Source organism: Mirounga angustirostris, unplaced genomic scaffold, assembly GCF_029215605.1.
Source record: "Mirounga angustirostris isolate CCGP_5_RB_7025 unplaced genomic scaffold, mMirAng1.0.hap1 SCAF_2, whole genome shotgun sequence".
Lineage (NCBI taxonomy): Eukaryota > Metazoa > Chordata > Mammalia > Carnivora > Phocidae > Mirounga > Mirounga angustirostris.
The window spans coordinates 32,231,118-32,246,740 of NW_026991710.1; the positions used below are offsets into that span (position 1 = coordinate 32,231,118).

At 42.2% G+C, this 15,623-nt stretch overlaps 1 protein-coding gene across 8 annotated transcripts in view; it reads left to right on the forward strand.

Moving 5' to 3' along the window:
• FAM114A1 (family with sequence similarity 114 member A1) overlaps window positions 1-15,177 on the forward strand; it is a 67,959-nt gene extending 52,782 nt beyond the window's left edge. For 4 of the 8 annotated variants that reach the window (XM_064584370.1, XM_064584373.1, XM_064584371.1 and 1 more), the window contains exons 9-13: window positions 1,183-1,274; window positions 2,997-3,158; window positions 4,541-4,680; window positions 7,354-7,426; window positions 8,271-8,618. In XM_064584370.1, the coding sequence (XP_064440440.1) occupies window positions 1,183-1,274; window positions 2,997-3,158; window positions 4,541-4,680; window positions 7,354-7,426; window positions 8,271-8,534 (731 nt within the window). In that variant the 3' untranslated portion in view covers window positions 8,535-8,618. Of the gene's footprint in view, window positions 1-1,182; window positions 1,275-2,996; window positions 3,159-4,540; window positions 4,681-7,353; window positions 7,427-8,270; window positions 8,619-11,662; window positions 11,717-13,449 lie in introns of those variants that run through there. The other 4 variants (XM_045881313.3, XM_045881315.3, XM_045881316.3 and 1 more) reach the window with 2 other exon arrangements.
• The last annotated feature ends 446 nt before the right edge of the window (window positions 15,178-15,623 follow it).

A 15,623-nucleotide genomic window follows, 5' to 3' on the forward strand; every position in this document is an offset into this window, starting at 1 on the left:
GGCTATCTTCACGAGCTGCTAATTAGCCATTTTGTCTGTAAAACAGAAAAGGGCACATACACACAAGTGTTAAATACAGTTTTTCTCACATGGCTTAGTTTTCCCTGAACCTACTGCCCTCACCCACTGACGTAAGCCAGAGTATTTTCAGATGGTTTAATCAGGGCAGATTAATGATGCTTTTATTCCTCCCCAAACTGGTGGTAAACCCATTGTGTAGTCAATTCTTTAGCACTTAGAAACTTTAAAAATGGCTTCAACCCATAGATATAAATGAGAAAAAGAAATAAGATTATAACTTTTAAAAATCTCTCTTTATTACCCACCAATGATATCAATTTATTTTTATGTGAGGATATGTTATGCATAACATGATATATGTGATATATATATATTATTCTATATGACATAATTTATCAACAAACTATTTGATACTTATTTAATAAATACTTACAATAAATACATAATATTTATTAAATAAATACTAAGTATTTATTAAACACTTATGTTCCAGGCACTGTGTTAGATACTCTGGATTCAGGAATGAGTAGAAACAAATAGCATGTCTGTCCTTAGGTAGCTCCCATTCTGGAAGGAAGAATACTAAGAAGTATTATGGGACCAATAGGTGTCCTTGCAAACCTTGGGACATCTCTCCAGAGATTCAGTGTCGTTACATCAGATAGTGTATGGCCCGTGGAGACCAGTTCTGCTTGCTTAGCACGGTGGCTCTGTGGACATAAAAGGGTGCCCTGGGTATTATTAGGGTTGCAGTGCTAAGCACAACAATACTCCAGGTCATAAATACAGTGTGGTCCAGGTCTTCTAGACCTGAGATACATCATTCATTTGTTCATTCAGTCACTCCTTCAACAAATAGCTACCGATCATCTATAGCTGTGAGCAAGACAGATCGTCCCTCCCTGTCCTCATGTTGCCTTCAGGCCAGCCTGGGGGCACCCCAACTAGAACGTGGAGCAACAAGGCTTGGGCAGTCCCTCACACAGCAGTAGCTGATTGCCTGACTGTCATGCTTGTAAGCCAGGGGGTGGGAGGGTTGGGGCGCTGCTGCAGCCCCCCCACTTTGACTCTGACTGCAGGCTGTAAGGTCAGGGGAGCTGCCACATTTTGAAGGATGAAAAATAAATCATGCTTCTTACTTCTGTCATTTTCTATTTCCAGCCTTAGAAGAAAAGGGAGAAGAATTTGCTAGCATGCTTACGGAACTTCTCTTTGAATTACATGTTGCAGCCACGCCTGACAAACTCAATAAGGTCAGCGCTATGTCGGAGTTTTTATTGTTGCTGTGCTTTTTAAAGGTATTGGTTGTAAAATTCAAGTGATCCACCTGAAATGGAAAAACCCCAAGCCCCAAATGGCACACGAGGGGAGGAGAGTATGAGGCCGGTAATTAAGATCCCAGGAGGCCACACAGTGAAATGTGTTGGGAGAGAACATGCAAGACTGTGCCATGCTGAGACATGCATTTTAGTTGCAACTTAACTAGTAATTACCCTGTGACCTTGATCAAGTCACTTCTCCTCAAGATAGAATTGTATATCAGAGCAGTGGGTATCTTCCGCGCAGGGGAAGGACAAGGTGCAGAATCACCAAAGGGCTTTTTCAGATTCCATCTCCCCTATCCCCACTGGGGGACGTGCCAGAATCAGGCAAACAGAAGCCCACCAGCCCAGTCAGCCACACGTCTCCCCCCACCCACCCCAAATGCCAGTGCCACATGGTGTCCAAGAACGATCCAGCTTTATCACTCTGGCTTCTTCTAATTGTACGTTTTGCAAGTTTTAGTATAAGGTCTTGCTGTGGAGTTTCTCAATGAGGACACTCATTATTAATTACTTAAAACTGTGCTTTTTTTCCCATTCGCTCACTCTTTTTTTCTTCCCTTCTCTTTAGCAAGCAGTAGGGAATGCAGGCCCCTCACTTATCAAGGTGGGTGAGGAAAGGACAGGATGAGGCAGTGAGGGGGAGATATGAGTAATTTCTTTATCTCAGATAGAGGTCACCGATTCTGACAGGTCAGTGACTTGAACACAGTGGGAAATTGCCTCATTCATCTCTGTGTAGCACCTGCCCCTGCTTAGGGGGAGAGAGAGAGAGAGAGAGAGAGAGAGAGAGAGAGAGTGTGTGTGTGTGTGTGCGCGCGCGCATGTGCGTGTGCGTGTGGTGCCTCCAAGGTCCCACTGGCTTATTGACAAAATCAGGTGAGCTTTAAGAGGAGAAGCAAGTTTAACATAAACCCAGATACAACTTGCACTTAAGCAAACAGCTTTAAACTATCATGATAAAAGCTGGGTGAGGCTGCCCTTTCTAAATTCAGGGAATAACAGGCAGGGAAGGGAGGCCGTTCTGCTTGGTCAAGTTAGCCGTAATTCTTTTCTGCCACAGGTTGCTCCACCTGCACTCATGTGAAATTAAACTAGTCACAGAGCAGCCCCGGATCTTCGACAACAGCTCCCATCCTCCCCTGGTGTGACTGGGCAAGAGCTGAGCCATCCTCCGTCCTCCCTGCGTCATACGTTATTAGGTTCATGAAACATTAAGGGCTTCATGAGACATATCGAATGAGGAAATTTGCTTTAGCAATGACCCTGGCTAAATCTCTCGCATATATATATAAAAAAAGTACTGTTATTCTCTTATAGTTGGTCATGAAAAGTGAAAAGTATACTATCGCTCTTTCAAGGTGACTGTCATTTTCATTCTTATCTGTGTATCATTTTACAGTGCTCTTTAAAAAGGTCCTGCAGTGTTCTCTCCATCCTTCCTTTCTGTTCTGGCCCCTTGCCTTTCTTTATATTCACCAGAAAGCACCAACAAGGTGTTTTTAAGGAGACTGAGGAATTGCCCCTCAACTTTTTGAATGCAGAGAGAACCCCACCCCGGGAAGGTGGAGGGCAGTCTTGGGATTGGAATGTCTTAGTCTCCAGATTTGCATAACAAAAGTGTTGCTTTGGTTGGATGGGGGGGTTTCACAGGCCATGAAGAAAGCTTATGACTGGGTAGAAGAAGATCAGACTACAGTGTCCATAAATATGGTGGAAGAGTTGGAGGAGAACACTACAGAGGAAGAAAAGGAAGAGAAATCAGAAAATCCCGAAGAAGACAAAAAGGAAGAAAGGAGAACTAAGACAGTTGAGGTAAATTTATTTATTTAATAAATTCAGATTTGCCACCTGAAGAGCAGCAATAGGACTTCAATTTTATTAGCAGCTGAATTTCGAGTGAGGAGAAACCACTTCATTTTCATTTGCGCCCTGTTTTAACAGTATAGAAATATGAAGATTAGGGGCGCCTGGGTGGCTCAGTTGGTTAAGCGACTGCCTTCGGCTCAGGTCATGATCCTGGAGTCCCTGGATCAAGTCCCGCATCGGGCTCTCTGCTCGGCAGGGAGCCTGCTTCTGCCTCTGACCCTCCCCCCTCTCATGTGCTCTCTCTCTCTCATTCTCTCTGTCTCAAATAAATAAAAATAAAAAAAAAAATCTTTAAAAAAAAAAGAAATATGAAGATTAATGTGACAAATACGAAAATTCTTCAATGCCAGGACAATTTGTGACTTAGCATAGATATTGTCATTTTTCTCCAGAGCTTTATGATGACAATTTAAAGGAAAAAAGATCTTTGAGAACACTGTTGATTTATCATTAGGATAAAATTCCATCTGATATGCAAATTTGTAACTATAAAATGTCTTTATGCCCCATAAACTAATGAGGTAATTGAAGCTTTTTTCCAAAAAAATTTCACGGCCACAGTTTTTATTCTGTAGTTTAATAAATTTATGTGTGCATAATTTATAGCCTGCCTGTGTTCAAAAATGAGTTTGCCATAACTTCATTTTTTACATTGAATTTTTCATTTTAGAGAAAGTAACTTTTTTTTCTTTAAGATTTTATTTATTTGTGAGGGAAAGAGTGATGGGAGGGGGAGGGAGAGAGAATCTGAAGCAGACTCCACACTGAGCGCAGAGTCCGATGAGGGGCTCGATCCCACAACTGCAAGATCATGACCTGATCCGAAACCAAGAGTTGGTTGCTAAACCGGCTGAGCCACCCAGACGCCCCAAGAAAGTAACTTTTTAAACTTAGTCACTGTAAAAAGAAATGGCCATTGAGGTTTATTTACTCAGTTGCCCTTCCACAAGCATTTTTGAGCCCCTGCCTGGTGTGTGCCCAGAATCGGTCTAAGAACTAGGGACACAGCTGTAAGGCTTGCCATGTCCCTGGGGACCTGGCAACACTTCCTTTTTATGGCAGCATTTCTACTTAGAAGAGCCTCAGATATGCCCATTAATCTTTGGGTAAACTTTTCAGGCCATTTTTTTAAAGAATTATATAATTTTTTTTGACATTATAGGGTGGTGGTGGCTGTTGTTAAGTAAACTCTATCCCCAACGCACGACTCCAAGATCAAGAGTCACATGCTTCTATGGACTGAGCCAGACAGGCGCCCCACATCACAGGGTTTTTTAAAAAGTTTCTGCTCAGTTAATAATTGTCTTACTTGCATTTATCTGTTTCAGGACGTATATATGCTGTCCATCGAAAGTCTGGCAGAAGTAACAGCACGCTGTATCGAGCAGCTTCACAAAGTAGCAGAATTAATTCTTCATGGGCAAGAAGAGGAAAAACCAGCTCAGGACCAAGCAAGAGTTCTGATAAAGTAAATGTTACTTTTAATTCTTATGTTTCCAGTTTTATGTGTATGTGCCATTCAGATGCACATGCGCATGTGCACCCATACCCACCCCCCCCTGCCCCCCCGTAGGCTACTAAAGATTTAAATTACAAGTCAACTAATTCCATTGGTCTGTGGTCATCTTAGGAAATAGGCTCTCTTAGGACTCATAAGATTCTTAGCCGAATCATGTTAGCAAGAATAATAATAGTTAACTAGGAATTATTTATGAAGAGATTTAAGGAAAGACACACTAAATCGTTCAAGGGTAAGTGTTTATTTTCATAGATCGAAGTCTTAGAAGTACAGATTTTTAAGGTAATTGAGTTTTTAACGTACCACAAGAATAGAGAAAGAACATCTTTATGCGACTTCTCAGTCAGCTTCACAAAGATATTCCAACACACCCCTGCTGTTCCTAGGGACTTACACCAGCACCAGTCTCTGCGTATTCTGAATACTGGCAGTGATGGTTGGTGATGTAAGCCAGTTCCCTGCGGATTGCATGTGTGTGCATATGTGCTGTCATATGTTATCTTCTTCAACAAATAGTACCCCCTATTATTAGTTTATCCAGTAAAATAAAAATGTGTATCGATGTAACTTCATATACATGAAAATAGTCGGTATGGAGCATATATTAAAACAGTTGGTGTGGAGCTGAAAAACAAGCCATTAACTTTACCCACATGGCTTTATGCATGGTATAGAAAATTAGCACAGATCTGAACACCTTCTCATTACTACACAGACACAGGAGACAAAATAGAGCCTCCTAAAAATATATGGGTACACACACACACATTGCAACACACCCATTCACTTTGCTAGCTAACTAGTCTTTGCTTATTACTGCATTTGGCATCGTAGGTTGGGGAGCAGATGTTTCGTCGAAGAACCTTCCAAAAAGTCAATATTAGCATCTTTGTACTACTGGTAGCATTTCTCCTCCCTTGTAAGGATGTGTCATCTAGTCTAGATTTTCCTACCTAAACATGGGAAAATGAAAGATATTATAAGAACCACACAATCCTGCACTTAATAGAGTTAGGAAAAATATGTACTTACCTTAATGTATAAAAGCCAGAGGAATGGGAAAAGGAGGAAAACTTGAAAACATCTAAGTGCTCTTTTATATTTGTGGTACTTGTTTGTAAAGGGAGGGTGTTCAGAAGTCCCTAAGTATGTATAGCAGGACCTTACTCTTAGCACCTCTGATTTCCAGTCCAGATTATCCCAACCTTGCCAAGCTGCACCAAGCAAAAGGTAACAAGACTTCACATCTGTCTGTATAATAAGTGCCTTTCCACCCACCTGCCCAAGGACATAGACAAAATGCTCTGAGCTATCCCTGGATCTTATTCCTGACCCTTTCTGCAGATAAGTTTTGGACAGATGGATGGAAGGAATGGTGGACAGAAAGAGCTCAACAAATACATACATAACGTAGAATTTATCAAAATAAAGCTTACCTCTACTGATTTCACTAGATATTTTAACATGTAAGATTCTTGACTTGGAGTTACTGTTTTTCTAGTAGTATTTTAACCACTATTAGTAAAAGTCATATATATGAATTATAAAAGGAAACAGATAACACTCACATCGTTACATTAATTGGGTTGTTTTCGGTTTTTGTCATCAAAGCAATGTTTGTTAAATATTCCGCCTGTCTTGCATTATTTTCTTGGGGAAACTCCTTACAAGTCAAATGGCTAGAATGAACTTGGAGTTTTGATAAAAGTCTTAAGAACAGATTTTATAGGATCTTTATTATGAGGCATCTAATAAAAAACATAATCAGGAAACAAAGAGACATCTGAGTTTGAATCCCAGCTCTATCCCATGTCCTAAGCAAGTTATTTAACCTTTTAGGGCACCTGGCTGGCGACTGGATCTCAGGGTCATGAGTTCAAGCCCCACGTTGGGCATGGGGCCTACTTAAAAAAAAAAAAAGTTGCTTAACCTTTTTAAGTGCCAGTTTTATCATCTATAAAATGGGGATATTAATGTAACCCATAAGGTCACTATGAGGATTAAATATGATTACTCATATAAAAGTACTTAATGGGGTGCCTGGGTGGCTCAGTGGTTAAGCATCTGCCTTCGGCTCAGGTCATGATCCCGGGGTCCTGGGATCGAGCCCCGCATCGGGCTCCCTGCTCAGCGGGGAGCCTGCTTCTCCCTCTCCCTGTGCTACTTCCCCTGCTTGTGCGCTTTTTCTCTCTCTCTCTCAAATAAATAAATAAAATCTTAAAAAAAAAAAATAAAGTACTTAACATAGTACCTCAGTGAATGCTCATTATTATTTCAAAATGACCAGAAAGCTAGAGAAAAACCACTTGGCAAGAGGCTTACACCTCTAAACATATGGAGCTCAAGCCTCAAATTTTCCTGCATATGCTTTTGATTCTAAAAAGAAGTAGGGTGAATCAGGTGATTATTCATTAACTACGCCTGCAGAGAAAACCAGGATTCGATTCAACGGTGATTGTGAATCATGGAAGATTGTTGAGGAACCCCATTTCTACAGAGCATCTTCAAACTTGTGTGTGTTCTTTTAAATGGAATACGGTATCAATACCAGTCATTGTCTTGATGGTTAAATTATTTTATCTGATGGAAAATCCTCAAACCACTTTTTTTTTTTTCTTTCAGATTAACTACTGCGATGTGTAAAGAAGTGGCCTCCTTATCAAAGAAGTTTACGACTTCTTTAACCACTGTTGGGGTAAGTTCCTAATATCGATTCTCTTTTCCACCCTTTATGGAAGATGGATCTGTGAGGAAGTGTGAGGAGAAGTGCAGGTTGCAGTGCCTTTTCTGGTAGCTCGGTAAACGGAAGCTGCGCCATGATGTCTGCTGAAACCAGACCAGGAGCACCTTGTCAGGACAGGCAGCCTCGGGCTCTCACCCGACTGGGTTCTAGTCCTGACCCTGCCATCTCCGACTTACAACGTAATAGGTGGGTTTTGAAACATCTCTGGGCCTCATTTTCTTTATTTGTTTAAAAAGAAGTCAAAGACGCCTGGGTGGCTCAGTTGGTTGAGCATCTACCTTGGGCTCAGGTCATGATCCCGGGGTCCTGGGATCGAGTCTCGAGTCAGGCTCCCTGCTTAGCGGAAAGTCTGCTTCTCTGTCTCCCTCTGCCCCTCCCCGCCGCCCAGCTCTTGCTCTTTCTCTCTCTCTCAAATAAATAAATAGAAGTCAAATGGAAGTTCCTTTCATTAATTAATATCTGTGACTTATAATTCAAGAATCTCTATTAAAATAATTTTGAATGCTTGCATTCACTGTTGCCCTCAGAACCTGTCGTATATACACCACCCAAGGTGAGAGGTTTCTTTACTTTATGATTACACTTCAACTGTAACCAAAAGAAAAAAAATTGTACCGATTCGCATAAGTGTTTCTGTTCTCAAGGGAACAACTCTGAAAGGTTCGGCGTCTGTTCGGAGGTGCGGCTTCTGGTTATTTTCTTCAGAGGCCAGTTACATTATATAACCCCACCTTAGTGGCATCAGGAAGACAAGTGGAAACTATTCCTTTTTAACCTTTCTACTGTTTCTCTTAAGGCCCTGAACTCAAGGGCAGATCTTGCCGTGAGGAAGAGCACGTTCGATTTCCTGTGTCCGTCGGGGCCTGTTTCTCGGGTACTGCGAGCTGTGTCACGTCCGGGTTCTGGAGGCGGGCAGGCTGAAGGCAGGGTGTCGCAGGCACCCTCTCAAGGAGCCTCTGCCAACTGCCGTGGCTCCAGGCGTGCTTTGCCTAACTGCAAGCTCTTTCTCTGTCTTCACATCATCCTCCCTCTGTGCCCGTGTCCAGATTTCTCTCTCTGATAAGGACACCATCTGTATGGAATTCGGGTATGACCGGTGTGACGTCATCTTGACTCAGGACATCTGCGATGACCCTGCCTCCCAGTAAGGGCACATTCCCATGTCCTGGAGGTTAGGACTGCACTATATCTTTTCTGCGAGGACTCAATTCAGCCTTTAACAGGAAGGACCAGAAACAAGCTCTACATAATCGACCCAGAGAAGGGACTTTATTAAAGGAGGTAGAGCAATGTGAGCAGCTGTGGGGACCCAGCACCAGGATACGAATACCCTCTCTCTCCAAAGTGTTGCCATTCATGTGACCGAGTTGTAGCACTTCCCAACCCCATGTCTTTCCATTCGGATTCGGGGTTCATGAGTGAGAAGCCTGCAAGGCTCATCAGTGCAGGTCACATGTCCACCTGGTATCACCTGTAGCGACTGGGGCAGGATCATATCATGCAGACCTGCCCGGCTGTTGGGGCGCACTTTCCCCACCCCCCTCCCCACCAAGGCCAAGGGCAGTTCTCAAAAGAAGTGGAAATGATTATAGACCAGTCAGCAGAGAAGTGACTCGACTAATTAGGGCTGAACTACCTACCACCTATTCATTCTGTTGTCAAGGCATCTGGTTTGCTTCTCCTATTTTGCAAAGCATGAGCTTTCACACTTGTATAATTTGGGGGCTTCCACAGTAAGAGCTTCACTGTATGTAGGAAGAGTGAAGGGAGAGAGAGAAGTTCATTGATACGATAGGCTTGATAAAACGCGTTTGTGTGCTCAGTGTTGTCTGAGTAACCGACACCTGTGGACTGTGGTGTAACTGCCAGGCTTACAGAGATGTGCGAGGTCTTAATCAGGATGAGATGGCCTCAGCCACCCAGCTTCCCAAGGCTCTCTGTACCCTCTTCTCACTCTTTCCCCGGTTCACTAGGTGGGAAATTGAGGCCCGAAGGGGTGACCAATGCCTCCAGGCCTCTCAATTGATCTCTCACCTCCAGGTGGCTGCCCGCCAGACAGATGGCCAACTGTTTGTTTGTCTGTGGCTATCTAGGGATGAGGATGTACATGTCTTTAGGTGTGTGTGTTATATGTTATCTATGGTTTATGTTGGACATCCATTTATTTACATTCGTGGGTAATATTCACGGTATTCCTTCCCATTTTTTTTGACCTGTTGTCTTCCAGCACAGTGCTTCTCACACCTGAAGGTGAAGGCACATCACCTGAAGAACTTGTTAAAATGCAGGTTCTGAGCCCGTAGGCCGGGGATGAGGACTGAGATTCTGCACATCTAATAAGTTCTCAGTAACAGTGTTGCTGATCCACAGTGTACATTCTGAGTAGCAAGGCTCTAGCAACTGGGTGTGCACCTGCACTTACACCTGTATGCACACCTAGGTATATCGTACATGCGTACCAATGTTTGTGTGCACAAAACCCAGAAGACACGGGTTACCACTTTGGAGAAGGAAAAAGCTAAAGCTAAACAGAGTTTACTGAAATGCCGTCCCATCACAACAATCCCCCTGATCTTGTGCTAAGATGAATCATTTACATTGAGTTTCTGTTCTCTGAAATAGCCATTATTCATAACTTGAAGTTAATGAATGCATATCACTCTCCAGACTCCATTTAAGTTGCATGCATATCTCATTGATTCTGAAAACCAATGTCATTTTATTGCCCTCATTTTGATTGTATTTTAGAGGTTTATTGATAATCAAATAAACATGAAGGCAAATACCATAATGGATTTTCTGGTTAGTTACTAAAATGACTGGGTTTTCAAAGAGTTTTTCCCCAAACTCCATTGTGGTTTCCCCAGTAAGACATTACTTTGCCCTCAGTAGAGTAGTGTCAGTGAAAATGCGTTGCTCTGGAAAGATATGATTCCATCTATATACTTTTGTTTACCATAAAGTCATCTGGGGACAATAAGGAACACCAGCCTATTAAACTTGCCCTCTCTCTTTCCAGGCCCTTTAACTATTTATTGTCTAAGAGTAAAGTGAACACTTAGAGAAGACTGTTGATTGATAGACTTATAGTGGAAATAATAATAATGATACTAACACTAGCTCTCACTTTTTGAACACCTACTTAATTCAGGCTCTGTATCTCTGTGCTTTACATATATTCATGTTTTGCAAACTGGAATCTTCAGATCTGTCTGGAAGTGATATTAAATTTAATTTGGGGGTGCCTGGGTGGCCCATTCATTTAAGCGTCAGACTCTTGATTTCAGCTCAGGTCATGATCTCAGGGTCCTGGGATGGAGCCCCATGTTGGGCTCTGCGCTCAGCAGGAAGTCGGCTTGGAGATTTTCTGTCTTCTCCCTCTGCCCCTCCCTGCTGCCGGCATGAAAGAGAGAGTGCGCTCTCTCCCTTTCCCCCTCTCTCTAAAATAAATAATCTATTTATTAAAAAAAAGAATTAAGACAAAGATCTTTTTAAAAAATGTGTTATTTTTGCTACTGATCTGGAAGACATACCCTAGGACCAAGTACCCATGTTTGCATTTAAAACAAGAAAGAAAATAAGGCTACTGACTGGGGCTGGGACTAGGGTGAGCCAGTAAAGTACTTAACTCAACCGCAAAATTTAAGAGCTTACCCTGCCCCCAGCCACCCCCCCAAAAAAAACAAAGGAACAACATCAGTCAGCTAGATAGATATTTTAATGTAAAATTTTAAAAATGAAAATGAATGCGAAAAGATCATGATGAACAAAATATCAACATTTTCAGTAGAGACCGGACCCAATCCTGTATTTGTACGACTCAGCCTCACTCACCCCTCCGTAATCCCAGACATGCTACAAGCTTTCAATACTTAAAAACATCTGTGTTTAAATTTCTAGCTATGTGACCTTAAACAAGTTGCTCAACCTTCCTGATTCTAGTTTCTCATCTCTAAATTAAGGTTATCATATCATGGTACTTCCCTACCTACTAGGATTTCGGTCAAAATTAAATGAGATTATATAGAAGAAGCACCAAATGTGAAGCCTGGTCTATAATAAGCATTCCATTTCTCCTCTCCTTCCTCTTTAAGAAATCCCTCAACAAAGCCAGCATATGACATTTGACGTGGCAAGCCTTGCAGTATGAGCACCTAATCTGTCAATTTCATCCTTTTGATTCCACAGAGCGACAAGAAGGCTGAGGTCCTTAACCCCATGATCAATAGTGTCTTGTTAGAGGTAAGTGGCCCCCAGAGAGAAAGTGCTTCTGAATCAAAGCAAATGTTAGAGCTACTTTTTTTTTTTTTGTCTTTTTCCCAGGCAGCGAGTGTTATAGCAATTCTAAATCTTACCATCAACAGTCTTTTTTGAGTACATGTGTATAACCCAACCAGCTGTTAAACCCTTGGGTGAAACAACAATCCCTAATTTTCAAGAATTCCTGATTATAAAGAGAAATGCTAAGCTTGCACGTTATTTCTGTTGCTGTTTCCTCCGGCAGAAGCACATTTCTGCTGCCAAGTTTGACACCAGATTTAACACTGTGATTAGCGGCTGCAATGAGGGCTTCTTGCTCAGTGGTGATTTTTGTAAAAATGGGCACTTCTCTCCATTCAAGAGAACCTTTGGTTTAGCTGGGTCTAAGCTTCAGACTAGCAGTGTCGACCAGTTGACTGTTTAGCCTCTGCCTGTTCAGTGACCAGAGGCTCTGTCCTCAGAGACCACTCAGTCCATGACCTGCCGGCTCGCCGGGACTCGGTAACACTGCTATGAAGCTGTCCCCAGACCGCTGTGGTCTTGCCAGAGGTAGTAACCTAAGAGAGAAGAAAATAGGCCTGGGAGGCCTCATTCTTGCTGTGTTCCGCCTGTGACTAGTGGAGGAAGACCTTCCAGGAGGGGCCTCACTATAAGGAATTGGCACATCTATAGCCCCAGGGCGCCCAGCTGCAACCACAGGTGTTCACAGGTGAAGTCTGAACACGGGCAATGCATATCCAGCAGTTTTTGACATACACTGAAGTAGCTGTCAATTGCCGAGTTTAGAAATTACCAAATGCAAGTCAGGGAAGGCTACTTACATACTTACAGTGATGTCTGTGCGAATTGTGCCTTACTGTTAAGGAAAACAACCAAGGTACAAAAGTAACAAAGCGGTGGCATCAGGTGTCACCATTTAGGACACCGCCACGCAGGGGGGTGAGGTCAACCATCAGGGACAAGGAGGCAAGCTCTGGAGGACCCAGCTAAGAGGAAAGCCAGGCAGTCAGAGGCAGACTGTGGAACAAGAAAGTGTCTCTCCCGGCCACGCAGAAGGCATCCACAGATTCACTTACTATGTTGATCGTGAAGAATATGTGGTCAAATGTTGATTCATTTCCCCAGTGGGAGTTTTCTTATGACTTGGTGACCGGAAACATTAAATGGCCCCTTTGTGCACTGCTGTATGTTAGGGTACCACAGAACACGAATGGCAACATCGAATACCCAAACCAAGGAGAAGGTACCAACATGCACAGGAGGAGGATAGCCCTCAAGGATTGGCTGTGAATAATTGCACAATAATATCTCCACTTCCCTTTATAGATCCCATACTTGTTTATTCACCTCTAGGTTAACACACGCTAGAGCTCCCTGCACACTGTGCTTTTGGGTTAGTTCAGGACAGTGGGGTTGGTCTGGGAGAAGGATGGGTACGACCAGACATGTTGGGTCATGCATGCACACATATCGCTGTACCCTCCAAGTCTATGGAAATGACTTGCCCCATGCGGAGAGAAGTCTTCTCTCTGTTGAAGAGCTGAATGCATTCCACCCGAAGGAATGTGTTTACATTTGCTTTAAGCACCAACATTAAAGGGACCGTATTATAAAATACTGTGAGGTTTGAAGAGAGGGACCGTTATCAGATGGGAAGAATTGTCAGGCCTGAACCCTGAAGGCAGCCCTCCAAGCATGTGTCTCCCTCCTCCCAGGGCTGCAACAGCACCACGTACATCCAGGACGCCCTCCAGCTGCTGCTGCCTGTGCTGCAGGTTTCACGTATCCGGACGGGTTGTTCAGAAGCTCAGCCGGAACCTGGCCAGACTCCGTCTGGTTAAAGAGGAGCGCAGGCCACATTGCTTTGCTAATACCATTTCCGGGGATGTTTTCTACGCATCTGGCCCCAGACGCCCCTTGGAGGACTCTACAGGCAATTTTGCACGAACAGTCTGGAGAATGCAAGTTGAGAGAGAGTATCCTGTCTCTTAATGTATATGGGGGTTTTACAAATAGTTGTGTTTTCTTTATGTTAATTTAAATTGACATGGCTTTATACTGATAATTGCCTTTCATTTGAAGTTCATTCACCAATATTCATTTCCATTTTCCTGGCCAAGCATGCTATATTTAGAAATTCATGGGCAGATCCGAGACTTTTTTTTAATCCTTTAATTTCCCACCTTTAAGTTCCCATTCTTTATAGTATTACTTTAAGTCAATTCTTATACTGAACTTGGTTTTGTTATATAAATATCATAGGCAAAGATAACACTACTTATAGATAGTACCTATTATGGTAAAAGAGAAACGTAAGTATTTCTTTATAGTAACTCATTCTGAAAAGAAGCTTTCATCGAGCTTCTAGTGCGTGCTCACAATAAAGGAACATGATCTCAACCCAGTAAAGACAGTAGTCATTCTAAGTAATCTCTACACCCAACGGGGGGCTCAAACTCACAACCCTGCTATCAAGAGTTGTACGCTCTACCAACTGAGCCAGCCAGGTGCCCCTAGACAAATACTCCAGAAGATGGTTTAGAATAATTCTTAAAATGCTTAAAAATACTAATAAATTTTCTAAACCTTAAAAAATTTGAAGAGCAAGGTAAACTAGTGGTTTTGTTTTTTTTTTTTAATGTTCTGCCCTTCAATGTATTATTGTATTTTTCAACACGCCCTGGACTTTTTGACCCCAAACTTTATATATGGGGTGAAAATATATATGAAAAAGGGGTACTGAAGAGAATCCAGTTTAAACTTGACTCATTATGACCATAAGTACATGATCGCATAATTACAAAGCTTGGAGACATTCAAATAGAAAATTAAAGGGATCTTAACACAGCAGACCCCCCGACTACATCTTTCAATCTGAGGCAAGATATTCTATAAATTCACAGATCACACTCACTGATGGTAAATCCCATCATTAATTCTAAAGGGCAGAAAATACTGATGTGTGGGTTGACTGACTGGTATATTGATCCATGAGAGGCTGTCGAGGAGCCTCTGAAACCAAGAGAGGCACTGACAGTGGGTGCTTCTCATGAGCTCGCTAAGTTCATTCGTTCATTCCGGGTGGGGGTTCATATCCAGCTCCTATTTCAGAGCCCCTTCTGCATCCCTACAAGCCTCATCACAAGATATCTTGCCCCATGGCTCTCTCCAAGGCAAATGAAGCATGTACTTTTGTAAGGGTAAAAATCCTTCCTTGACATTTGCTTTTATTCCTCTGATGGAGTAGACTGTCGTTATCCGATCCAGGTAAAGTGGGACCATTTTAATATTGCCCTGTATCTTGTTAGCATTTTATTCATCTGCATCCTGTATTTCATTTGTGTAGCTCCTGAAACAACCAAATAGAAAACATAAGAACAATGATTTACAATCTGGAAAAGAATTCTCTGAGGAATCAATTAAAGATGCTCTTTTTTCCTCTCCTTGATTGCCTGAAATGTTCCTGATATTAAGTCTAGAGAACAATTAACTGATGAAAATGTTGCATTTACCTCTTTGTAAATTTTGGACGTATTATGTCTAGAGTAGAGGAAAGGACTTAGATTTACAATTTCTTCACATCAGATTTTTTAGTGTCGGATGGATTTATAGATATTAACTGGAAATGTAACAGGAATGAGTAGTTTCAAGAGCTGGATTCCCAGAAATAGACTTTAAGCCCAACTGCACCCATTTAGTTTATAGCAACATTTTTAATCATAAAATGAAATAGGAATCTGTAGAAGAATAAGAGATAATTATCCTTTAAAAATGTAGTTGACATTATTTACGTTGCATTTACATATGTTTTAATGATAGAATATCAAAGGTTGCCAAGTAGAAACAGGCTGAGAGATGATTACTGGGGCCGAGCCCAATAGTCTGTGAA